The sequence below is a fragment of the Ilyonectria robusta genome (assembly GCF_021365365.1).
Source record: "Ilyonectria robusta strain PMI_751 chromosome Unknown BGZ61scaffold_31, whole genome shotgun sequence".
Lineage (NCBI taxonomy): Eukaryota > Fungi > Ascomycota > Sordariomycetes > Hypocreales > Nectriaceae > Ilyonectria > Ilyonectria robusta.
Genome location: NW_025764465.1, coordinates 169411 through 193672, shown reverse-complemented (window position 1 = coordinate 193672; position 24262 = coordinate 169411). Strand labels below are relative to the sequence as shown.

Sequence of the window (24262 nt, the reverse complement as noted above, 5' to 3'; positions counted from 1 at the left end):
ACTTCGGCACTTGGTGGAAGCCTTGGTAAACAGGACAAATCGCTCAGTGGGTTGTTCTGAATTACTTTCTCGTCAAGTTGTGTTATTCACAATGTCTATCCGTCGGTTGATGATTACGGCATGTCGTCGCCCCCAGCTGCGTCATGCGTTTTCGCGTATTGCAATGGTTGTCCCAGTCCAGGCCCGCCGGGCGATGGCCTCGGTCGGTTCGATCGACTCAATCGTATTCCAAGATTTATTTGGTGCCAATGATATGCGAGAGGTGCGTACTTGGTGTGCATTGTAGTCGATGAACGGGTGACTGCTGCGCCTAAGGTGGCATTGGCTGTAAAACAGTGGTCCAAGCAAACAGTCGCTCTTTAGCTCCACTCCAATGCCACTCGAATTCGACATCATTCGCATATTTTTACTCACATCATGCCCAGGTCTTCTCAGACACCGAATATATCCGGCGGTGTGTTGATGATGAGGCCGCTCTTGCTTGCGAGCAGGCACATTGCAATGTCAATCCCGCGGACGTAGCGCAAGCCATCCCTAGATCTGTCTCTGTTATTGGCCCCGATCACGAAATAATTGCAGTGAACGAGGTTTAATATGACCTTAGGTATCGTTTGGAAAGAGGAAAAGGTGTACTGAAGCTGGGTGGTAAAAATTGCTTGAGATTATGCGAACTATTAAAAGGGATTGTATCAACAGATGAGCAGCATGTTTCGAAGCCTTAGTCAAATAAATCTGTATTTCTTTTCTATAATGATGTATTGGATCTAGTAAATTACAAGTTAGGGGTGACTGGGGCCTTGTAGTGGTGAATAGTCTGGGAACTACAATAAGACAGCAAGCCTTGACTGCCCCATTCTCCACCAAGTCCACTTTCCTTCCGGCCAGCAAAGAAAGCTTGCGGGAGAGGCTTTTCAAAACTATTGATCCAAATAGTACCGGCATCAGTCAAGGCAGCTAAGCGATGAGCCTCCTCTGTGTTGCTCGACCAAACAGCCCCTCCCAATCCCGTGGTCGTTGCGTTGACCCTTTTGATGAGATCCTCTTCGTCAGACCATGACATAACCGGCACGATAGGACCTTTGGTATGTTTCAGTATCAATGTCGGCCTCACAGAGACGAGGATCCAGGCTTACCGAAGGCTTCACCAGTTACAACCAGAGAGTCATCTGGTGGATTGGCGACGATTGCCGGTTCAATCACAAAGTTGTCAGTGGTGTTGAAATCCTGACCCCCAAGCGCAAACATGTACCCATTCTTCATCGTGTCAAGAAAGAATTCCTTGACAATTTTGTACTGGGCTTCATTTTGCAGCGGCCCCAACATTATGCCAGGCGTTGTGGCAGGCCCCACCTTCCAAGATTTAACAACCTCGACCATCTTTGTCAGAAACTTTTCGTATATGTCTTGGTGAACATAAATCCTCTTGCTTGCCACGCAGAGTTGGCCAGAATTGAAGAAAGACCCCAAGGCGATCTGTGGAGCAACGATGTCCACATCAATGTCAGAGCACACGATGCTCGCATTATTACCGCCGAGCTCCAAAGTAACTCGCTTCAGGGTTTTGCTCGCCGATTCCATGATCTTTTTACCCGTGGCGGTAGACCCAGTGAAGCTGATCTTCTGGATATCCGGATGTTGGCAAATCCTTGGTCCCAGACTTGCGTCTCCGTGAAGTGCCTGGATTACTCCGGGTGGGAAGATGTCACGAACAAGTTCAGTGAACTTGAGGATACTGTATGGAGTAAAGGGCGATGGTTTTGTGATAACACAGTTTCCTGTAACCAGTGCGGCCGAGATTTTCCCCATTGCAAGTACCAATGGGTAGTTCCAAGGACAGATAGCGGCCACGACCCCTAATGGCGCATAAGACACGGAGATTCTCAGGTCCTTGTCATCTTGCATTATCTCTGTCTTGATGGGACTGTGATTTACTGTAGGATAGTCAACACCTGATTCACAAGCGGACTTGCAGTACTCACTGTAAAAATCCAAGAAGTTCAAGGCATGCTCAACTTCAAGCGCCGCAAATTGAGGCTGTATTCTGTCAGTAGAAATATTTAGTAACAAATTTAAGCTTCTTACCGGCTTCCCACCCTCTTGTACAATCAGCTGCGCCACCTGGTCCCTATTCTGGAAGAGAACATCTCGAGCTCGCGCCAGATAACTTTGTCGGTCCGACCACTTCGTTTTCGACCATTTGACAAACGCGTTCTGGGCGGAAGCTACTGCATCATCAAGATCCTGCGTTGAAGCGACAGGTACCTCCCAAAGGGGTTTTCGGTCTGATGGGTTGATGGTTCTGTCGGTCCGCTCACTCGACCGGCATTTGCCAGCAATAACATTGTGGAACGTGAAAAAGTCTGTGGGAATAGCCATGATTGGTAGCCTTGAAAAGATGGAAGAAATTACTAGAGCCCTAGGTGCTAACGCACAACATCTTATTGTCGCACTGCACGTGGAGATGGGGATGATAATGACCTCCTTTTCGATAGTTCAATGGCCCCACGCCCCGCATCCCCACATGCGGAACATGGCAATCTTTCAGGGCGTTGATATTACCAATGCACTAGCATTTCGAAGGGCATGGCATTCTAAATCCACTCCACCAATACGGGTGTATTCCATTAGTAAACTCTTTCTTCCCGGCTATAATTGTCAAACATTGCGGCGTTGACATGCTCACAATGGCTTCGATGCTTCCCCCCTTAAAGGTCCGGCGTTGGCAGAGGACTGAGATAAACAAGTCTTTGTCATTGTGTTGCTTAACGAAGTGAATTGAAGAAAGGTAACGTTAGAGAACTACCTTCCCGGAACACTTCACAAATCACGGCGGATGGTGACATCTTGATCTGAGGGGCAAATCACCGCCTTTTAGGTCTTGTTGGGTTCAAGATTATGCTTGATTCAAGTACTATCTCCGATATCCAACGGCACTAGTAAATTCCCAAGTCTTCGTTATTTTCATAGCCATTCAGATCATGTACAACCCACTCATCAAAGAAGTAATCATGATCCTCCACTCCCTGTGTCGTCTCCACGGGTATTTCGCCAAAGGGTAGATCATTTTGCTGTACTTCGAGCCCTTCGACCTCCGCGACGCCCAATTCTGTGTTTTCTAGCCATTTGGACATTGGGCTAGAGAATAACTCCTGCAGCCTGGGAGGAAAGTCTCCATTGCCCGGTAACCTGCCCTGGCTAAAGCTGAAATCCATTGTCAGCGCAAGCTGTAGGTAGCAATTTGGTTGGCAAGCTAGAATATCTGTCCAGGTAGCCAATGGTGGACAGAGACTCCATTTTTTGTTCGGTTGCGATATGTTGTCCACTAAGGACGAAAGCTGTGGTAGTTCCATGATGAATTGAATTGTCTCGCCAACCCACTGAACTCCTTCGTATTGTGATTCGTACACTCTCATCGCTTCAATCAAGAGGTTCAATTGCACTTTTGACGTTCCCTTGGAGAGTCTGAAGTCAATGATATGAAGTAAGAGTGGCAGTGCAGTGCAATAGATGCTATACAAAAGTTTAGTAATTCCGAAGATCTGGAACTTCCACATCTGGTGAAACTCACGCGCTGGCTGGAAGGTATCGGCTTAACCCTAGCCGTATTAACTCTCTCTTACAGCCAGTGATCCCAGAAACGGCGGCCTGGAGGTTATAGTATTCGTTCGATGCTGATTCACTATGATCGGGAGACGTTGGCATGGCGGTTGCGGCCTCTAGCATTTGATGGTGTGATAACGAGGCTCTTATTGAACTTCAAAGCGTCAAGTTAATAAGCGGATGGCAGAGGAGGACAAGGAACACATACTGATAATAAATGTACATCAAGGTAGCATTCACCATCACCGGGTCTGGTAGGATTCTTTTTTTGGTCGCGTCTTTTCCTCCAGCGTCGGGAAATTGAAGTGTTGCAGACTCATACCATTGGCTTAATGCAACAGTGCAGTCCTGCACCGTCGTGGCCTCCGTGTCGATGATAGCTGTGTCCAGCTCCAATCCCTCATCTAGTGGGAATAGCAGTGGACACACATCAGTCAACAGTAGACACATCTCAACCAATTTCGTAAACATGCCAATAAATCGTTGTTTTGTGGGTGGATCGTACACCTTCGAGCCGTATATTTCATCCGCAAGGTCGTCATCGTCGAATCCCAAGTCGGGGTGCATATCCAAATGGGCTCGAGTAATTTGGATGCTCCGCCTTGAAGAAATTGCCAAGATTCGATCGTGGACAACGCAACACCACCATAAGCGCTTTAATGCGTTGTGTCGCTTTGCCTCTTGCGACCATCCAATTTTCCGTGTTGTTGATAGGTACTGGTGAGCCTGTGCTCGCAACGCACTTCCAATGGCGATGCTTAACCAGAATGTATCTGGCTTGCTCGCAGCCTGGTCAAAGGATGGGGACTGGTAGGAAAGCAGTAGGGCCGCTTGGGCAACATAAAGGGGCGACCGTTCAGAGTCGAAATCGTACAGGGCCTTGGTGCGATGATAGAAGACACTCCGAGCATGCTGGATGCTGGCGAAGCCCAATGCTTTGATGGTATCCTTTGAAACAAAGCTGCAGGCCACGAACAACATTGCTTGAAAGACGAGGAGCGGAAACGCCTGACTATCGCCATCGGAGCCCTCTTCATTCGGAATTTGGCGATATATGTCCCAGAATTGGGTTTCGTGAACAACGGGCAACAACGGGTGGGCATATAGAAAATACTGCTGCATGAATTCATCGAGAAATGGTTGCGTAGGGACTTTGAAACACCCCTTGACTTCGAGGTAGTTGACGTCTTCTGGCGCGATGCTGCGCAGGTTGAAGACTTTTAGGAATGGAAAATGCGTGTAAATAATGTCCGTACCAAACCCCAACGGGTTCCGTCTGGGCACTTCTCCAATTACAGAACTGCAGAGTGCTGTTCGGATCCCATTCGGCATGGTGCCACTGAAACCTGCGGTCTGCGGCTCCCCGAAAGGAATGCTATACCGCAATGTTTGAGCACTTGATGTTGGGGCTGCACTGGAACCATCTCCCAGCGTTCCCGTGGTGTCTGGGTTCTCAGGCCCTGCAACGTGCCCTTGTTTTGTGGTGTCGTTCGGCTTCATGAATGGTTCGGTCTCGATCTTGTCGGTGGCTTCTATCAAAGAGCCGCTGAAGGGTGGCGTCGTCGACTGTGACTGGCCCAAAAGCTCAAGGATAGGATGCTGTGTATCTGGGGACGTGGAGATGTTCTGGTTCGTGCTTTCGCTCATCTGGCTAGATGACACAGATGTGCGAGATGACAATTGTCGTCTCTCTTGAGGATTTTTGCGGTCTCTGCTCTGGGTCAGTATGGGACCGTATGCCGAGGGACAATTACCTACTTTCTCGAGGCTTTGGCGGCCACAATGCATTTTTCATTGTCAAGATGGCAATTCGTGCATGGCCCATTGCAGTGGGAGACATCACATCGTATTTTGCGTCCTCGGCAGTACAGGCAAGCCTTGGGAGACTTTCTTCTAATCTTCTTCACGGGGGCGTAGGTGTCGCCATTTTGTGTTTCGATTGGAGCAGGCGTCATGTTCGGTTCGTTGGTATTCCAGGCTAATCAAGAAGCAGCGGGATCAATTTGCAATTTCTGAGAGAGATTTCAAAATTTACCAATGATGAAATTTATGACAAGATAGATTCAAGTTTCTCGTTGATTCACTGCCCCGTCCCTAAGATGACCCCAAAAAAGGAGACTTTGGGGAATTGGAGACTGGCGACTTTGTGGGGCAGAGCCAAAACGTCGTCATGTGGGGTCTTGTGGGGCTCATTGTCCGTTCCGGTCTAGGGTAGACGATGTTGGGATACAGCAGGGGAGAAGTAACTGAAGATCCCAATTTGGAGTCGAACAGATCACGATCTAGCTTATTTAGATTGAATCCTGTTTCGGCTGAATGTGGGGGAAGTGCCGATATAAGTAATATCGTGCACCCACATTCACCCCACATCAGCCGATGGTGGAGAGACGGATCCCGCATGTGAGTAGAGAAGATGTTAGATATATACCCTAATAAAGATGTAATGAAATAACCGAGGGTCCTCTTTTAGTCAATTCGGATAATCCGACAGATAAATACTGGGATAAATGAGGTGGCAAATTTTATAAGGCTTCCTGAAGGAATAAACTCGAGAGAGATCAACTATTTCCAAGAGATTCGCATAGATCGCATCCGGAAGCCTAACCAGTGGTGTTTTCGACATAAAACTCCGTGACATACTCCGCCTGGAAGCCGCTCGAGGAAGATTGCCGGTAGGCCCTCGAGTTTGAGGTTAGTTGAAGATGCCTTGGCTGACCCCGTAGCGGAGTGGTTAACCGTCTGGCCAGGCCTCTAATCTCTCACCTGGGACTTGCCGTTGCGTAATTTGAGAGAATGGGCTGATATGGTTGCATCCGGCTCTTATGCCTCCAGTTCAGTAGATCGATCTGCAGCCGGAGCTGTTGCGTCCGAGATGTCTGAAATAGCACGAACGAGCGGCTGGAAGGCCCCATTTATAGAGTATGGCTCGAGGATGGCATCTACCTCAACGATCTCGGCAGAAGTAGCGCAGCCGTCCGCTTCGACGCAACGAGTAATGGCATCCTGTTTGCCTTCGTCGATAATGTCCCCGATGCTACGACCGACAACAATCTTGTCCACCTGTCTACTGATATTTCCTATCGGATACGTACGATATCAGCTGTCCGCTTTTACCCCAGTGCCGAGAGGATATCGCTACTCACCGCATCACCAACTGCGTTGGCCACCTGAAAGTATGGAGGCCGAACAATCGAACTGGTACCTGCAATATTGTCTGGAAGGACGAAACTACAAGTTGAACACAGCGGTTATTTTATGCTGACCGACGAGGCAGATACATTGTTACATAACTAAGACGCACCTAAAACATCATCACGCATCCTGTCCAGTTGCTCATGACTAAATTGCGCACCACCGCGCCAACTCTCAGTCAGTAAAAATGTTGTACGGGAGACTTGCCGCCACGGCGTAGTGTGGCATATCCACAACCTCGGTTACCTGGAGATCCGCGACCAAGCTCGTCAGCATGTATGCATCGACTCTGTCAAGGCCGCGAGTTGCGACGAGGTATTCGATCATCGCACGAACTGCCTTTTTGCACGCCTCGTGGAGATCGCCGTCGATACCTAAGGTGCCATAGACTGGCCCTCGACTTTGTAAGTCAGAATGAACGGAACCGCGTGTGTCGAATTGAGGACTGGTGACGTAGCTCATTCCTTTATGAACCGTAAAGCGGATAGTCGCCTTCATGTGTGTTTCGATAGCGGTTCCACACACCTCCCCGTCTCCTTGAGCAGCGTGGCCATCACCGCAACTGAAGAGCGCCCCAGCGACTTTGACGGGCAGGAATAGCTTTGTACCCTCCGTCAAATACCGACAATCCATGTTGCCGCCAGTCTCTAGGGGAGGGATGGTAGAGAATTCGCCAACGTCTCCTGGAGAAACGCCAGAAATGCCGAGAAATGGCCGCTTTGGGATTCGAATGCCATCGCAAAACTGGATGTGACTGTCTGCTTGCGTCCAAGAGAATATTTTCAACGCAGGATCCGGAAACTCGTCGGCCAATAGTCCAAAGCCAGGTGTGACGGCGGTGAACCCCCAGTCGGCGGTTTCTAATTTGACGAACTCGCACTCGAGGACATCTCCAGGCTCAGCGCCCTTGATAAACACGGGTCCAAATATAGGGTCGCATGTGTTGATGTCAATCTTGGCAACGTCTGAGGCGGTTCAGTCGCGGGTGATCTGTCCACCGGCCGAATCCAAAAGGTCGAATGTCACGTTTTGGTTCTGCTCCACGATTGCAACGGGCGGAACATCGCGGGACCATTTCAGTTGGGCGTCGGTGGTGTTGACATGAAAATGACCGGGTGCCATTGTAAATGCGCGGTTGTCGGTATTCAGGTCTGGTGAATCTCGTGGTTCGTAAACACAGGTAATAGAGGGATTAATCCGAGCTGAAAAGATCGTGAGGCTTGGAATGGAGCCAAGATGCTTTGGGAGTTGGATTTAACCTTACTGGGCGATCCTTATCATGTCAATGTAATCGACTGATTAAGTTAAGTACCAACCGCACAATCCAATCAAGTTCAACTTTCGGCAATGAGCGGTTTTGTTCTGTTTCCGCGTTTCTGATAACGATGGGTCTTGTCATATGATCTGAAAGAGGGGATCAGCAAAGATAAGTTGGTAATCTAGATCCGGACTAGCTGGTCCTGGATGATCGATTGAAGATACGCCTCGGGTAACTTTGCTACTGCAATATGTAACCACACTGAATCATCGGCGACGAGCAGCTTTGGCCTAGTCTGTATCCCGCATCTTAGATTACTGCGGCGTCGCTTTTGCTTTAGGGTACTGAGCATAGAGTTGTACCACTAAGTCAAGCTCTTGAAATGGCTGATGCGATGAACATCGTCAGAGGGGATAACAAAGGGGTTCTGTTGGAAGGAGAGGGACATGGATTTATTAAACCCGAGTCGCATGTATTAGAGAAGGAGGAAGAACTGCATTGGTGGAAAAGAAACTTGATCGGTATTGCTTAAGCTGGAAATTATAGATAGAGATTCGAATAGCCATAGTGCGCGTGCAGTAGAATCGTCCTTGACTTGTCGGCTCCTTGTGTCGTACTGGTTGACTAAAGCGGACCCCCCCTCCACACGTAATGGTGACAATACGAACACTAACCCGAGTATTCAACACAAAGCTCTTTGTAGTGGATCTAGTTACTAGAGTGGCACTTTGTGAAATTGCACGCAGTTCCAACCCATTGGACGATTGAGCACATCAACGGTGTGGTGGAAACGGTTTCTAAATGCTGATTCAGATGCTGATATAAGCGCAATTTGCAAAATCTTGTTACCGCACTAACTACTAAAAGTTAGTCTGACCTAAACCAGAAGGTGCAATGTGAGTTCGTATCCTCACTATGACGTGGAGAGGATGAAAAAGTGGACCGAATGCTTCTATAAAAAATATGGACTCGCCGGGTCCCGATCGTATAAGAGTTGAAGTTTTGCGAGAACATCGACGTTATTGGGAGTGTGTGTGCCTCCATGCTACATGACATAGATTAAGTCAGCGAAGGTCGCGACATTGAACAAGGCACGACATGGCGCAACCTGATCAGGATGTTCTGTCAAGAACGGATATCGATCTTTCCGCTAGGGATGATAACGATAGCCTCACCACCAACAGAAACAGTCGAACCCTAATTCTCCACTCCGGGTCTCAAACTTCCGGATGGTACCGGTTTCTCCCCAGCCCGTTCAAGATGGCTGGCGCCGCTGTTTTGTTCAGTCTGCTAGGCTTCTTATGGCCCGGGCAAGGACCAGTCGACCCTACCGATTACGCGGAGCGCACGAGGCGAGTACTCAAAACAACGCCGTAAGTAACTGCTGATACGTTTTGGATTCTTCCTCTGATTTGCCCGATAAGCTAAGCAGAGAAAAGCTTGATCGATGGCCACAATGACTTTCCGTTGATGCTGCGGATTGAGCTGCATAACCGCATTTACGATGGTCGCTTTGACTTTTCCAAAAAGTTGTTGGGCCATACAGATTTGCAGCGGATGAGGCAAGGTATGGTTGGCGGCCAATTTTGGAGTGTTTACGTAGACTGCGACGCGAAGCAGACACATTTTGACACTCCCTCGGTTAGTTATTGACTCCATCCTCCTAGATGTAGGTATACAAAACTCACATTGCCCTTATAGTGGACTGTTAGAGATACGTTAGAGCAAATCGACATCACCCGCCGCTTCATCAATGAGCATCCAAAGGACCTCGAATATTGTGATACAGCAGCATGCGTCCGGAAGGCATTCAAATCCGGGCGCATCGCAAGCATGATTGGAATCGAGGGCGGTCATCAAGTCGGCAGCAGCATCGCCACCATCCGACAGATGTATGATCTCGGGGCTCGGTACCTGACTCTCACGCATAACTGCGCGAACGCGTTTGCAACTGCTGCATCTACAGTCGCCGCAGACGCCAAAGGACACGACGGGGGATTGACTACACTTGGAAGAAAGGCTGTAGGAGAGATGAACCGGTTGGGGATGATGGTAGATCTCTCTCACGTCTCACACCAGACCATGCGCGATGTGCTGAGTGTCGCTCGCGCGCCTGTCATATTCTCACACTCAGGCGCATACGGCATCTCAGCCCACCTCCGTAATGTCCCAGATGATGTGCTTCGGTTATTGAAACAAAACGGGGGCATTGTCATGGTGGTATTCTTGAAGGAGTTCCTCGACGTCAAAAACCCGGAGCAAGCCAGTATATACGACGTTGTCGATCACATTCTATATATTGCTGACGTCTGCGGCTGGGAGTGCGTTGGAATCGGAAGCGATTTCTTCGGAGCGGCTCTTGCGCCCATTGGACTGGAGGATGTTTCCAAGTATCCGAGCCTGATTGAGCTTCTGATGCAGCATGGCGCGACAGATGAGCAGGTCCGCCTGCTAGTCGGAGACAATATTCTTCGGGTCTGGGGGGCTGTCGAGAAGCGTGCCTGGGAAATTCAGAAATCTGGAGAAAAGCCAGCCGAGGAAGAGTATGAGGATAGAAAGTGGACTGAAGGACTTCCCGGAGATCCTTATATGCTCAGAAGAAATGCATAAGCTGCGCGACTGTTGAGTGACATAATGTCTGATGTGGAGAGGGAAGGGTGTGGTTTTCGATAGCTTTGATCCATGCTGGATGCTGGGCAGAAGACGAACGCCAGGCAATATAGATCACATCATGCGGGCAATTACTTTCATATCGAATACATGGGCTGGGTTCACAGAGCCGTGGCCCGAAGCTAAATAATCCGAGCGTCAAGTGTCGTTTCCTATCCGTGGTGCCTAGACCTTTGCTTTAAGGAAATCGACAACATTGCGGTGCCCCGTTTACATATCAATATGAAGCAGTGTCTTTCCCTGATTAACTTTCACATCAACCTTCGCTTTGCCCGGGTACAGAAGTGGCTTAAGCATGGACTCCTGCAGCTCAGAACTATTTAACAGCCCTTCCTTGCTTACCAGGTTGGAACTGTTGAGTGCCTACAAGATAATCTACATTGAGGCAGATGATATCTTACCACATGTCTCTTGAGCTATCAGAAAATGGCGACGTTACATGGTGAAGTGGTTGGTTCCCCGGCTAAATCTTCCTAGATGGCGAACAGATGACACTTACCAGTGCGGATCGACAGGAACTGGAGGAAGTCCAGGGTGAGCTCCACATCGAGGTGCTCCCTGGTACCCTGGTACTAAGATCATGGCTGATGTTAGTCAACACCACCGATAAAGAGCGAACATTCCCATTGTGTCCATATTCCCCAGCCATCTCAGGGGGGGTCTGATAACCCCCCTTGCGCGTTCCGGATGACCGACACAAGCAAGATTCATCATCATCATCATCAATTGAACACTACCAATTCGACCGTAACGGATCCAACATGAACAGAGGTCGGGCTACTCGACTACGGTTATAGGGGTGAGACGCTAGTTCTAGACTGTCGACGATTCTCGGATTCGGATTCCAGAACTAGCTAGACTCATGCTACTACACTAGTTGACCTAACTGCCGGTTGCTTGACACGAGGAAGAAATTAACATTACCACCATTGCATTTTTGAATCTCCGCAAACTCCGCAGCTGAGTTTAGGTAGGTATTATGTTGTGGTCTGATCTACCGGTAGCAGTCGACCGCGTTGTCACCCACCGGACGATACTGCTCGTCATTTACCCGAGCAAGCCTGCTAGGTTTATGGTGAGCAAACCGAAACCGAGCCCGAGCCCTGATTCACTGATACGAACTAGTTTCATTTAGAGTCATCCTACTGAGAATAATGTTTGCGTAGCGGAACTGACGGAGGGGAGTCTAGCCACCTCATATCCGGTTGTCCCGAGTACATCAAGAATTCAAGTTATAATTGGGGTCGTTTGCCGCTCATATTTGAATCATCGCTGATAAGGGCCTCGAATGTTCCCATGATGGCGTCGATTTCTCTCAACCAACTAGCCCGGTGCGGCAGTCCAATCCCCGTTCTTACACAAGGCTTTGGCACCTTTCCTGGATTCTCCATTTCGTGCTCTACCATCATGAGCGCTACACCTCTAAAATGCCTCGAGGCAGTCCTCAACACAGCCGAGTACCCATCCTGGAATACCTCCTGGCCCCGCGTCACAATCACCCACTTACCATCCCCTGAGGGGGTAAATCTCGAGGCGGCCGAGTTGCAGCGGGTTGTTGGCCTCCCGGGCTACCTTTACGCTGGCATCAAGATGACTTCAGAAGTCCACAAGACCCCTGGTAACGGGTCGCCGACGATGGCAAAGCTGGAGGTGAGTGTGATGGAGAAATTCGAGAAGGCTGGGCGTACCGGGTACCGAGTTGCCTGGAAGGGGGTTGGGATTCCTTTTTTCCTGTTTCATATGGAGCGGGTGCAAGAGTTCGTGGAGACGGAGATAGAGGGAAAGGTCGTTACGGAGTATTATTGTTGGGAGACTTTCGGCGGACTTCTTTCATATGCAGTACGATGGCTCATGGGAAAGCAGCTGGAGGCGGGGTTTATGAGGTGGATGGAGGAACTGAAGTCGGTAGCTGAGAAGGAATCTTGAAAGGGGTAGTGACATGGCGAAGGGGCGTTGAGAAGGCTGCAAGGGACAGCCAGTTTCAGCCAGGTAGACAGAAGGCCGGGATTTGATTCCTAGACACTCATGGTCGAGTCGTAGAACAGAGCCTACCACTTGTACCTAAGACCTTTTTACAGCTTGGAACATAGTGTCATTCATCTGCACATTGTCACGTGTATCGGGATATGGGATCTCCACAGTATCACACCACTCAATCTTTTCCTTCAGCATCATAGACGTTCATCGCTACCTAGCTCGTCATCGGCCTCGCTGCCAACCTAGTCCTAGGCCTAGCTTTTTGTGATTTCGTCAATAGCTAGTTGGAGCCAAAGACTCCGAAGCATCTGGAGCCTCTCGACTGTCCGAGGTCATCATCCGTTTCTTCGTCTATGAAACTGACCTAAAGGCCCTCATTAGATAGGGGGGATATCAAGAGATTCTCACACATTGCAACACATATACGGATGCCCTCAGTACGGTCTATGATGAGGCTTGTAATACTCGGAGATTCAACAAGACGGGTTTGCAAGAAAGTTGAAATGGCATCGGAAGTCTCAAGCTCGCGACACACTTCAAAGGCATCGTGAAGTTTCAGGATCAGGTAATAATGGCTGGGGAAGCTGATATATAGGGGGAAGCAGAAGTGGCGGGAGCTTTCAAACAATAATTGGAGCCTCTCAGCCAACTTGATTGCATGGTCTTTTTGCAAATTAAGCCACCAACACTGTGAGCGACGAAGATGAGGGGACAGTTTAATGCGTCGTAAATTCCTCAGTCGGTATGAAGGTCAATCAAAACGCTCTTGTCATGATTGATGAGCCGATTTGTCGAGGAGACCGACTTCTTTGCCATGTACGCATCGTGGCCGAACATGGAGATGCGACACTTCTAGAGCTTTGGTGGTATTAGGAGCTCTACTAGCCAAGGAGTGGACTGTCCGCGGGCTGCTGGAGTGGTCTCGCGATTTTTGGCCAATGCGTGAATGAAGCATATATCGACAACAACCAGGGCAGTCGTGTAACACTTTGACGTCGCCAGGGAAGGGCAAAGGGTGCGAAGGGGGATCGGAAAGGGTGGAGGTCTGTTCGTCATGGCCCTCAATTGCAATTTGCAAGTGACTGTCTGCTGGGGAGTTTTCGGGAAGCTGGGTGTCATCCTGCGCTGATGTTCTGAAGGACTGTAAATTCGACGTCGTAGAATATTGTATTTTCTTGATATTTTCTTTGGTCAGGAACAAGAGGACGGGAACGACCCATCGCCATCAAAGAGTAGGAGCATGGAAAGATGAGGAGAACGGTCTAACCAAAAAGTCGGGGACGCCCTGGATTGGCAAATGTTTCGCAGTCCCATTCCTCTCAACTACGCCACCACTGCACCAACCTGCAGATGGCACGGCGTCTCAGCATCCAATCACTTGCGCACGCATCTAGGTTATCTTATTAGATCACAAGGCTAGGCTCAAGAGAAACAGCTTTGTATTGGGCAAATGCACTTGCACATTTTATTAGTTGATGTGGAAATATTTCTTTATGTCGGAAATATGAAGTCATGGATGTACGAAGATCGTTTATTAATTGGAAAATCAGGTAGAGTGTCCGGTTTTAGAAGATAGGCTTAGGTATAGAGTTCTTAACTTCAGAAAAGTGATAGAATAAATTTGAGGTTTAATAGGAGAAAATTATTTAATACTAATATTATTAATTGCTAGTTAGTTATATATCTAAACCTATCGGAGAGGTTACTATTCGTCTAGTATTGCCTCTTGTATTATCTGTATTAAGAAAAATAGTTTATTCTAAAATATTTTTGTACATTCTTCTTTGGTAAATAGTTGAAAGCCTTATAATTTATTACAATATCATGCCTCTGTCATATCATGGGTAGACAAACGGAACTTTTTGTCAAGTCGGCGAGCATTTCTTAGGTTTTGGTGAGTCCAAGTCTAAGATTAATAAATTATCGATCGCATAGGATACTTGGCCAACTGCCCGCTCAAACTAGCCCCTTCAGACAGCCTCGATGCCCTGGAGATCTGAAATGGCTGCAATCTACTAAGAACGAAGGAAGCATGACCCATTTGTCTTCTCGAATTCCATATCTAATTGGCCCACTAATAGGATTCCTAGATTGGAAGGCACTTCGAACAACTCACTCCATTGGATTTGCCTACAAGGGAACAAAAAAGAAAGCCGATGACGTGAGTGACGAACAAGTACTAGATCACAGCCAAGATTGTACAGGACCCAATGAGGAACAAAGCGCAGATGGAGGGAAAGAGATGACTGGGTGCACTGGCAACATGACCTTGCCGAAGTCGGCTCGACCGAATTCCCGTGCCAAGGATGGTACTTTACCAAGCGGGTGAACGATAGTCGGTGTGTCGCCGGGCACGACGCGGGTGTAGAAGGATGACCCAGTTCCGGAGGCAGCGGCTCTTCCAATATCAGTCAGCACGAACACAAAGGTGTGAGAGATAATCGAAAAACTGCTTCATGAGTATAAAGAGGCGGTGCGATTGTTCTGCGTAATTTGAGATAAGTAAGGATTATTCCCGATGCATAATCTTTTCACCTATCTTGCCTGCAGTCGAGCCTTATCGAGTAAATTCTTCGCAACGGCTATGTACGACAAAAATATAGTGACCTAGTCTAAAGCATGAAATCTTGCGTATTGTAGATTTGAGTAATGAGATTCGCAGCCATCACTATTGTCAGAACCTTGTATCTCCGTACGACGTTGGACAGGCGAAGCGGACAGAAAAAGATATTGGATATACCCTAGAGTGTATAGGGTTGAAGATTTCTAATAAAGGAAGGGGGAAGCTCTCGAAGACGAGCTTGTGTGAGGTCATCGTAGCCCGGCAATTCGGAATGCCATTTAGGCTGTGGCACGGCAGTCGGTGAAGGCTCGTATCGCATGGGATCCTCGTTACCAATCGAGATGAATTCGGAGCGTCGCGCGACGAGGTATTAGGCTAGCCACCCTCAAGCCCTCCAACTTGCGCCCAATCATGCGCATATAATTCACTAAGAAGACTGTCAGAGGATGATGCTTGCAGTCCTTTTGATCAGGGATGGCGGTCATGAGGCGAACAAGTCAGCCCCCTCGCGCGAGTGTTTTGCGCTGAAGCCTATTGAGGAAGTTGTAAAAGACTCCATCTTGGCGGTAGAGGCCTGTGAATGGTGGATCAAGGATTACCACTGCGACTCTATGCTGACAGCATTGACAACACTCATTTGGTCTTACTACTATTTGCTGACAACATTTCATTTAGGTGTTAATTAAAGTGGGAGTGACCCTTGTGCACTTCCTAGTTGCTAAATGAAAAGGGCCGAGAGAGCCGAAGATCCACCACCTGATCTGACACGCCTTAGTTCAGCTAGTGCATTGGACCGTATGACTGGCTAGGTACTTCGTATAGTGTGTCTCATAGGTAGGTAAGTTGAGCATGATGAATATTTCTACTATAATTACCTAGGACGCCCGTCTGCCAAGCTCAAGCCTGAGCATCCTCTCTAGGAACATTCCAAGCAGCCTTCATTGCGACAATCAAGATGAAATATTCTGTCCTCGTTTCAAGCCTTTTTTCCACAGCCGCCTTGGCTTGGCTTCCCCAGGACCATGACCTGGAAGCTTTCAACCAGACGGCTCGCTTCGAAAAACTTGGCAAACGCTTCAAGCCATCTCTAGGTCAAGGAGTAACCAAGATCCGAGGTGTCAACTTTGGCGGTACGTCTAAACATGGCTCTTGTGGAAGAGGAACGTTGAGCTGATGTGTTTGTGACTTTAGGCTGGCTTATTGGCGAGAAATGGATGATGCAGAATGAATGGAGCAACGTGATGGGCTGTGGCGACTCGGCTTCTGAGTTTGACTGCATGCTCGACCATTACATGGGAAACAACCGCGAACTCGGGAACCAAAGGTTTGAGAAGCATTGGAGAGAATGGATCAACACCGATACTGTTCAATCTGTCCACGATGTCGGCCTGAACACGATCCGCATCCCCATCGGCTACTGGTCCTACACGGCAATCGTCGACAAGGCTAGTGAGCCATTCGCTGATGGTGATCGGATGCTCAAGTATCTCGACGCCGTGGTTGGGAAGGCTGCCGACTTGGGGTTGTATGTCATCATTGATCTCCACGGTGCTCCTGGTGGTCAGCAACAGGACGTCTTCACCGGCCAGAACAACAAGCCCGCTGGCTTCTACAACGACTACAACTTTGGCCGTGCCGAGAAGTGGCTCGCATGGATGACGAACCGCATCCACACCAACAACGCATACAGGACGGTCGGCATGCTTGAGGTCCTCAATGAGCCTGTTTCTCGGCACGACGGGGGTGGGCGCTACCCAGCTCCTGGCCAGGATCCGGGCTTGGTGCAGAAGTATTACCCAGGAGCACTCAAAGCTATCCGCGATGCCGAGTCCTCCCTCGGCGTTTCCAGTGACCGGAAGCTTCATGTCCAGTTCATGTCGAGCAAATGGGACTCCGGCGATGCTCGCACGGCTTCTGCGGTGGCCAACGACCCCATGACTGGCTTTGACGACCACAACTACATTGGCTTCGCGTTGGGAAACAATGCCGGCGACCAGTTCAGCCTCATGCACAGCGCATGCTCTGACTCTCGTGTTGTATCAGGCCAGTCTTTTGCCATTACGGGCGAATGGAGCATGACTTCGAATGTTGACTGGAACAACGCGGCTTTCTTCACGAAATTCTTTACCGCCCAGCAACAACTATACGAGAAGCCCGGGATGAATGGATGGGTCTACTGGACCTGGAAGACAGAGCTGAACGACCCCAGGTGGACATACTCTTATGCTACGTTCCTCAAGTACATCCCGACAGATGCCGCCGCGTTGGAGAAGAATGTCTTTCAGGATGTGTGTGCTGGTTTCAGATAGAGGAGCTGAAGCAGGACAGCGGAGCGGATGACCAAGAAAGGAAGCCGAAGTTTAGACTAGCGCTAATTGTGTCGGGTTAATGGGAAAGAATGACGTGAGTTGTGTCCATCGCTGCGGCATGAGCGGGAATCGATGTGTTTGCGCGTGATTGAGTGAAGCAGTGGTACTTTTGATGCTACCACTGTTCTGCCAAGTAGGGTTAGACGGTCCCTGCCGAGTCCCGACGGCAACGGGCCGAGATGAAACAGGCTGAATGAGGAGAATGCCAAGTCCCGATTGGACTCTGACTGTCGATCTTTTGCATCCCTGGCTTCAGGGAGCGGCCGCCCGCCCGTGCTTTGCCACGCTCTCGCTTTACCGCTTACCAGTACTAAGACCGAGGCCCCCGTAGTAGTTCATGATGGTGTGTTTCTCATTTGTCAGCTTGCAAAGCCTTTCAGAGACCGAGGAATGCTTTCGATTGCTCTAGCCGCCATGATTCGTGTCTAGGCATGTACGGGGAACTCTTGTCCAAACTACTGCACTAGACTCATTCACTCATATCATCACCTATTGCCCCAACATTAGTCCTGACCTTTATCCGTCATGGTGGGTTGGCCTTGGACGCAGCAGTCAGCCATTCGCCCTTACTCTATTCTTGAAATCTGACTCGCTTTTGCTCGTTTCTTTTTCCATTCCACCCGTAGAACTTGTTCATAAATGGTGTGCAGCAGTCGATCGCTTAGCCCGGTTAAATCTGTGGCCGTGATGCTGTTTACGCTCTGTAAAGACTGACACACCTTGCTTGAACTTCTGAGTTCTTGCGATCCGTTCCCCGCCATGTACCTCTCCGATCTCTCCAGTAATCAACTGTTTTCCTACAAACTGCCGTGATTGCTCATATTACAACAGTGAGTCCTTGTACTAGTTAACTTGCCGATGGTTGTATTCTCTGCAAGAGAGGCTGATAGGAAACCGGATCCCCTTCTCCCTTCCATCGTCCTCCCCTCCATCTTCTCCCCCTCCCTCTACCTTTGACACGTCAGCACAATGGAGGATTCATCTCGGTTTAATAGGTCAGTCCAGAGAGGGGCCTGGGCCGAGGTTGAGCCGGTAGGAAACCCCGCAGCTGTGATGCTCCTCCTCGCCGTATCCAATGGTACAAGCAATTATACTCTGTCAAAATACTTCACTTGCACCTTCGATGGAGCCATCTCAGTCCACCCAGGCCGCTCCTTCGGCTCAAACCCTCTGTATCCAATGCAATACCCTTCCAGCCGCTTGGCTCGTTCCCCGGTTTTACGACCTCCGTGATAGCAAGTACCCAGAGCACAAGGAACCTTATCATTATCCCACGTATTCCACGTGGGCGGAATTGCAAACATCCGCTTCTACCTGTGCTCTATGCGCTCTTATTGTTCACGAGGCGCAGAGCACTTCAAGACGACCGTATCCGAAGCCGAGCCAGCCCGGTGTCCTCTTCCAGGCGTCCAGCAGCTCGCGCCTGGAAGTTTGGTGTGCTGAGGCTGGGAAATATGCGCAGCTCAACGTTGCTCTCGATGGAGGTATGTGCGAGGTTTTAAAGAAGAAAAATATAAAGAAAGGTACCGAGTGGGCTTGATGGAATCGGAGACTAAGTGGAACTGCCTTCTAGACGATATCCATCGGATACCAGCGCACGCAAAAGGTCTGTTCGACTCACGCATCGTGAGTAGCCATGCGGGAGATGGCCGAAATGTAGCAATCATTAGACATTGGCTTTCGGTGTGCACTTCATCTCATACTAACTGTCCAAACTGGGCCTCGTCTCGACGAATCGGTCGTCGCCATCTCCCTACTCGGGTCTTAGATGTTGGAAGGGTGGGAGACGAGTCCATTCGGCTTCATCTGTCTTTGGACAGTGACACGTCTGATTATATCGCACTCAGTTACTGCTGGGGTCCCCGCAAAAATCCAATCATGACTACGCGAGATAGTCTATCTAGACATATCAACACAGGCATCAATGTCTCCGATCTTCCCGAAACGCTACGAGATGCCGTGCACTTGACTCGACTCCTAAATGTCAAGTACTTATGGATCGACGCCTTGTGCATTGTTCAACAAGATCGTGATGACTGGATCCGCGAGGCTGCACAAATGAGTTCTGTTTACTCACAGGCCCTCCTCACAATCGCCGCCGATGGAGCCGCGGACACATACGCGGGACTATTTCGAGAGAGATCGGAACGTCATGGAACCTCTGTAGAGCTACCGTGGCCGCTGGAGGAACCAGACGACGGGGCGGGGCCAATCAAGTTACACATCACACCGCACTTCCGGAGTTTCAAGGACGAGATGGGGAGTACACCGCTGTCAAAAAGAGGATGGACATTTCAGGAGCGTGCGTTGAGCGCCAGAATCGTCCACTTCACGCCCGAGATGTGCTATTGGGAGTGCAAGGACGCCTGTATCGGAGAGGATGAGGAAATTGGAAAGTACAACGTGCAGGATGGCTTCTTTCATCTCAAGGACCTATTGCTTCCTCCAGACAGAGAACGAGCACTTACGAAAGTCCGCATGCACGACAAGTGGGCTTGGGTCGTGGAAAAATACACTCATCGCCAACTAACGAATGCAGGGGATCTGTTTGCAGCGCTGGAGGGAGTAGCTGTGGTTTTTGCAGAGAAAGACATACTCGGGAAGTATTGCTGTGGGCTTTGGGAAGATGACTTTCTGCGGCATTTGCTCTGGTTTAGCAGCCGGCCTGAAGACGGGAGTCAGGGGCTTCCGCATCGGAGACCTGATCAGTACCGCGCGCCAACGTGGTCGTGGGCTTCGATTCACGGACCCGTGGAGAATCCGGCAATCCAGATCTACTTTGAGTTTTCTTCTGCGGGGAGCGAAATGACGCAGCAGCTTGGGAAAGATGGCTTGCTGTCTCACGTCGTTCTTGATGTCGAAGCAGTTTCGGTCGAAGTGGAGGGTTCGTCTGGTTTCGGGCCTGTGCGGTCGGCGTCGCTGAAGGCCAAGGGCGTCCTTTGTCCTATTCTTCTTGGAAGGCAGGTCAAAAGGAGAGAGTATGAGCTGGTGATCGACGGTGGCGACGTTGTTGGGTCAGCGATATGGGATGTTGATGATGAGCCGCCGGTGAATTTGAAGCTCTGGATCTGTCCTGTCATGCAACGGCAGAAGGTGGCTGCTGGGTGGGCAGTGAGTGATTGTTTGCTGCTCTGTGCTGCTAGGAATAGGGGGAATATGGAGTTTGAAAGGGTAGGGAAAGGAATCGCAGCAAACTTTTGGGCACAAGGGACTATTCAATTGCAGTCATTTTCAATAGTTTGACGTGAGGGTATATTAAGCTAGATTCTTTCCGATAGAGAGAGCCGCCGACATAAACACCACGGTTAACAAGAATTTCGTGGTATCACACTATGAGACAGATAACCTTCCAGGTGCAGCCGGATCCTTCCGGACCACGTTTTCCCAAAACTCTAGATTAGTAGCTTTTCTTAGCATGGAGTTAGGATCTGATTAATGTTTATCTTATCAACTATAGGGTAGGGTTAGAGTACGTATTAATCGCCCGCATGCGGATTTAGACGCACTCGGAAGTGTACGGAGAGTTCCGCAGATGAAGCCGGCCGAAAGGATGCCGAGAGCTCCGCAACCGGTCCGAAGGTCGGACAATCGCGGCCCGTGGATGAGAACCCGTGAAGTATAAAATTCGACATATAATCTTGACTTATTGCAAGAATCCTCTCTTCTTTCCCAGTCTCACGTCGCCGCTTTCATTTCATCTCTCTTAACCATGTCTCAAGATCAAGAGCACAGCGAAGCCTTCAAGAAGGGTCTTGCAGTGCGCGGCGAGGTCCTCGGGGAGAAATACGTCAATAAAGCACTGGAAAAGTGCCAGGATGAATATTGGAGGCCAGCTCAGGAACTGATTACGGAATATGCCTGGGGAACAGTGTGGACACGACCCGGGCTCGATCGCAAGCAGCGGAGTTTGCTCAGTAAGCAGATGGGCCTTTGATCGGTGTGGTTGGCACTAACACTATGGCAGACTTGGCCTTTCTAACGGCACTCAAGAGTTGGACCGAGTTAGGACTTCACACAAAAGGTGCTCTGCGGAATGGGTTGACACAGATTGAGATTCGGGAGGCCATCTTGCAGTCAATCATTTATTGTGGTGCTCCGGCAGGGATGGAAGCTATGAGAGTCACGGAGAAGGCTATTGAAGAATACAAGGCTGAGGCGAGCGAGGACACAAGTCAAGCGACGGCTTCCTAGATATAAGTACGGGAATAATCTATCACTGAGAGGAACATGCCTCCAAGTACATCGTTAATTACACAGTGGGCAATGAACTCACCGCGAGGTCTCGAATAGACCGAAGCGGGGAGGTGGTAAATTCACGCGGTATATAGCATTTGATAATTTTGTTCCACCTGGCCCTCTCCTGATAAGCACATGGGAGATGAGAAATTATCAATGAAGAAGGGACTCATTAGTAAAGAAGGTGCGTCGTCTCTTAAGGAACTTGAACTATTTGTTTCCATCCGTGCCAGTGCGTCCGATCCTGCCATGGGTCTTGACAAGGACCGAGGACCGTCCCTCGCAACATATTATCCACGTCGTAACACCTCATCAGTACCAGCTCGATACTCCTCGTCCCGTGACTTTGACTGCATGTTTCAATAACATCATCGCCCACCTCCTTATCCACATAATCGACTACCCAACAGGCGTTGATTCTATCCGCTTCTGTATAATCTCGCAAGTCGTGGGCGACATCCTCTCCCGGTCTTCCCATGGTTGATGCTGCTCGCTGCTCCTCCACTTTTACAACAGCTGTGACCACGGCAGCTTCGACATCGCCACGCCATGGACCTTCCCTTCCACTTTTCCGCAGAAGATCAATAGCCCTGCGACGCCACGTAGGATGCCTGTATTTCAGTGCCGCAAAGTACAAGGGGTGTATTATGCCCATTTCTGGAGTAAAAGACGGCAGGCGAGTACTCGAAGAAGCGCCGTCACTGATTGAATACCGTGCAAGTGTCTCTGCCGATGAGATGATTTCCTCAAATTCCGGGTTATAGCTATCGAAGGCGGTTTCGCGGGGTTCGAGAATGTTGGCAGCGTAGACCAATGCGGCAAGACATTGAAGTCGAAGGACAAGCAGTTGTTCGTTATTGGCTACAACGGCTGGGGTTTTGTAGTGTGATAGCCATCGTTTCAGAAGAGCGAGCTGGCGACCTTGCCCGATGAGTAGCTCCGGAGGAAGCAGTCGACCGCTAACGTATTTATATCGGGACGCTGTTGATGTGAAATAGTAACACGAGTGCAATATGTGAAAAAGGGACTGGTCGGGCGATTCTGATAGCAAAGCATCTTGCGTGGGGGAAGGGAAAGGGGGGAGATCTGGTGCACGACCAACTGCATACGTTGCAGAATGTAGATCAAGTTTTTGTAAAAGCAACGAAACTCCCTCGATGTCCATGATGGTGCCTGCATTTCTGCCACCGCGGGACGTCATCAAAGCAAAAGCGCCTTGGAGGTGCAAAAGCCCTTTGTCGAGCCGCTGTTGCAGAACCTCTGCGCACGAGAGAAACAGACACGCAACAATACACGGGACGGCGCCGTGCTGGAGGGAGGAGAGATCAAGCTGCACCAAACGCAAGGCCCGCGTGTAGCACTCGATTGGCTCTGACGTGCGGTTGCCCCTGAGAACATGCGCGTCGTACGAGGCACCAAACGCAGCAGCGGCTGCTTGCACCGAGGGGACGGAATGAGTGAGCTGAGGGACCATGTGCGACCAGAAGGCAAGTTCGATGTCGTTCTTGGCCCTACGGGGACCTTGTACTAGGACGTTGCATACGAGGTTGACGAAGCGGTTTTGCGGCACTGTGAGGCTGCTTTGAGGGCAAGACGCGCGTGATGACGATGAAGATGGAGGTTGCGTTCCGAACCACGGCCCAGGAGGTGCTCCAGGTGGATAGTCACAGGACTTGTTGGCAGTCAAGCAACGTCGGCAAGTCGGCTTCAGTTCATCGCATTTGATTCGCCGGGCTCTAGATACATGCTGTCAGTCTGTGGCGAACGTTGGGTGGCATGGAAGAGGCGTACTTGCAAGTGAAACAGCCGTATTTAGATTGCCTGACATTGGTCCTGGTGCGCTTGTTCTTGGCTGCATCAATTGGAGATGACATATTCAAGACCGAGGAAGAAAAACGAGATGCAAAGACCGAGAGGTGAAGACCGAGGGGTGAAGACCGAACAAGTCGTCACTCGTGAGATTACTGCAGGAGCATGGTGTATGTAGAAGGCGGGATCTGATTCATCAAGTTTCATCGGTGGAGCAAACTCAAAGACCGAGAAACAACGGGGCGAGTAGCAAAGCAGCCAATAGAGAGATCCATCTAATCTAAAGACCGAGGGCTACAAGGATGTTTACGCAGGGGTCCGCTCTTCAAGCGTGCACTCCACAGTCTAACTTATCTTCGGTCTTTTAATACGGAACTAAATCAAGACTGGTATGTGCTATTTTGGGGAAGAGAGGCCTGCCGGAATAACGGAGGATGCAAACATGTGCCAAGGAAGTTCCAGCCGTTCAGATATTTATATTCGTGCAAAAACCTCCAGCACTTGACTTGTTCCTCCAACTTCAACAAGTCGCTCGTTCCTTGTATTTCCAATTCATTTCCATCGCATTTCTTTGAACCATCATCGTTC

General features: G+C 49.6%; 10 protein-coding genes across 10 annotated transcripts; 6 read left to right on the top strand and 4 right to left on the bottom strand.

The window, feature by feature from the left end:
* Positions 1-91: 91 nt before the first annotated feature.
* On the top strand, positions 92-593 carry BGZ61DRAFT_484652 (uncharacterized protein; the record flags this gene model as incomplete). Its single annotated transcript, XM_046249637.1, has 2 exons — positions 92-262; positions 426-593. 2 exons carry the CDS (start codon positions 92-94, stop codon positions 591-593), a joined length of 339 nt encoding a protein of 112 aa, XP_046097086.1.
* Positions 594-767: 174 nt separating this feature from the next.
* Positions 768-2390, bottom strand: BGZ61DRAFT_401767 (Aldehyde/histidinol dehydrogenase). Its single transcript, XM_046243066.1, has 4 exons — positions 2083-2390; positions 1980-2034; positions 1134-1931; positions 768-1077 (listed from the first exon to the last, which is right to left on the bottom strand). Exons 1-4 carry the CDS (start codon positions 2374-2376, stop codon positions 773-775), a joined length of 1452 nt encoding a protein of 483 aa, XP_046097085.1. The 5' UTR covers positions 2377-2390; the 3' UTR covers positions 768-772.
* Positions 2391-3149: 759 nt separating this feature from the next.
* On the bottom strand, positions 3150-5495 carry BGZ61DRAFT_309198 (fungal-specific transcription factor domain-containing protein; the record flags this gene model as incomplete). The annotated part of the gene is made up of 5 exons (XM_046238786.1): positions 3150-3510; positions 3569-3754; positions 3809-4900; positions 4982-5146; positions 5359-5495. Coding segments are annotated over 5 exons (1941 nt in total), but the record flags the coding sequence as incomplete, so codon positions are not given.
* Positions 5496-6802: 1307 nt separating this feature from the next.
* BGZ61DRAFT_593211 (uncharacterized protein) lies at positions 6803-7982 on the bottom strand. The gene is made up of 3 exons (XM_046256779.1): positions 7791-7982; positions 6902-7757; positions 6803-6828 (listed from the first exon to the last, which is right to left on the bottom strand). Exons 1-2 carry the CDS (start codon positions 7912-7914, stop codon positions 6967-6969), a joined length of 915 nt encoding a protein of 304 aa, XP_046097083.1. The 5' UTR covers positions 7915-7982; the 3' UTR covers positions 6803-6828; positions 6902-6966.
* A 1074-nt stretch (positions 7983-9056) lies between these two features.
* On the top strand, positions 9057-10856 carry BGZ61DRAFT_401764 (membrane dipeptidase-domain-containing protein). The gene is made up of 3 exons (XM_046243065.1): positions 9057-9423; positions 9490-9691; positions 9752-10856. Exons 1-3 carry the CDS (start codon positions 9149-9151, stop codon positions 10658-10660), a joined length of 1386 nt encoding a protein of 461 aa, XP_046097082.1. The 5' UTR covers positions 9057-9148; the 3' UTR covers positions 10661-10856.
* Positions 10857-12019: 1163 nt separating this feature from the next.
* On the top strand, positions 12020-12646 carry BGZ61DRAFT_484647 (uncharacterized protein; the record flags this gene model as incomplete). The annotated part of the gene is made up of 1 exon (XM_046249636.1): positions 12020-12646. The coding sequence occupies one exon, from the start codon at positions 12020-12022 to the stop codon at positions 12644-12646; it is 627 nt and encodes a 208-aa protein (XP_046097081.1).
* Positions 12647-16215: 3569 nt separating this feature from the next.
* On the top strand, positions 16216-17569 carry BGZ61DRAFT_367086 (beta-1,6-glucanase; the record flags this gene model as incomplete). Its single annotated transcript, XM_046241745.1, has 2 exons — positions 16216-16390; positions 16452-17569. The coding sequence occupies 2 exons, from the start codon at positions 16216-16218 to the stop codon at positions 17567-17569; spliced, it is 1293 nt and encodes a 430-aa protein (XP_046097080.1).
* Positions 17570-18598: 1029 nt separating this feature from the next.
* BGZ61DRAFT_484645 (heterokaryon incompatibility protein-domain-containing protein) lies at positions 18599-20778 on the top strand (the record flags this gene model as incomplete). The annotated part of the gene is made up of 4 exons (XM_046249635.1): positions 18599-18707; positions 18826-19113; positions 19203-20740; positions 20773-20778. The coding sequence occupies 4 exons, from the start codon at positions 18599-18601 to the stop codon at positions 20776-20778; spliced, it is 1941 nt and encodes a 646-aa protein (XP_046097079.1).
* Positions 20779-21265: 487 nt separating this feature from the next.
* Positions 21266-22032, top strand: BGZ61DRAFT_462433 (AhpD-like protein). Its single transcript, XM_046247291.1, has 2 exons — positions 21266-21543; positions 21594-22032. Exons 1-2 carry the CDS (start codon positions 21339-21341, stop codon positions 21818-21820), a joined length of 432 nt encoding a protein of 143 aa, XP_046097078.1. The 5' UTR covers positions 21266-21338; the 3' UTR covers positions 21821-22032.
* Positions 22033-22049: 17 nt separating this feature from the next.
* Positions 22050-23831, bottom strand: BGZ61DRAFT_522769 (uncharacterized protein). Its single transcript, XM_046252557.1, has 2 exons — positions 23657-23831; positions 22050-23601 (listed from the first exon to the last, which is right to left on the bottom strand). The coding sequence occupies exons 1-2, from the start codon at positions 23737-23739 to the stop codon at positions 22062-22064; spliced, it is 1623 nt and encodes a 540-aa protein (XP_046097077.1). The 5' UTR covers positions 23740-23831; the 3' UTR covers positions 22050-22061.
* Positions 23832-24262: the final 431 nt, after the last annotated feature.

Coding starts and splice junctions, on each gene's coding strand:
- BGZ61DRAFT_401767 (XM_046243066.1), bottom strand. CDS start 2,376: ATGGCTATTCCCACAGACTTTTTCACGTTCCACAATGTTATTGCTGGC. Junction 2,035..2,082: donor TACAAGAGGGTGGGAAGCCG/GTAAGAAGCTTA, acceptor GACAGAATACAG/CCTCAATTTGCGGCGCTTGA. Junction 1,932..1,979: donor GAACTTCTTGGATTTTTACA/GTGAGTACTGCA, acceptor ACTATCCTACAG/TAAATCACAGTCCCATCAAG.
- BGZ61DRAFT_593211 (XM_046256779.1), bottom strand. CDS start 7,914: ATGGCACCCGGTCATTTTCATGTCAACACCACCGACGCCCAACTGAAA. Junction 7,758..7,790: donor CGACCTTTTGGATTCGGCCG/GTGGACAGATCA, acceptor GAACCGCCTCAG/ACGTTGCCAAGATTGACATC.
- BGZ61DRAFT_401764 (XM_046243065.1), top strand. CDS start 9,149: ATGGCGCAACCTGATCAGGATGTTCTGTCAAGAACGGATATCGATCTT. Junction 9,424..9,489: donor CGAGTACTCAAAACAACGCC/GTAAGTAACTGC, acceptor AGCAGAGAAAAG/CTTGATCGATGGCCACAATG. Junction 9,692..9,751: donor CACATTTTGACACTCCCTCG/GTTAGTTATTGA, acceptor TTGCCCTTATAG/TGGACTGTTAGAGATACGTT.
- BGZ61DRAFT_462433 (XM_046247291.1), top strand. CDS start 21,339: ATGTCTCAAGATCAAGAGCACAGCGAAGCCTTCAAGAAGGGTCTTGCA. Junction 21,544..21,593: donor CAAGCAGCGGAGTTTGCTCA/GTAAGCAGATGG, acceptor ACACTATGGCAG/ACTTGGCCTTTCTAACGGCA.
- BGZ61DRAFT_522769 (XM_046252557.1), bottom strand. CDS start 23,739: ATGTCATCTCCAATTGATGCAGCCAAGAACAAGCGCACCAGGACCAAT. Junction 23,602..23,656: donor TACGGCTGTTTCACTTGCAA/GTACGCCTCTTC, acceptor GCATGTATCTAG/AGCCCGGCGAATCAAATGCG.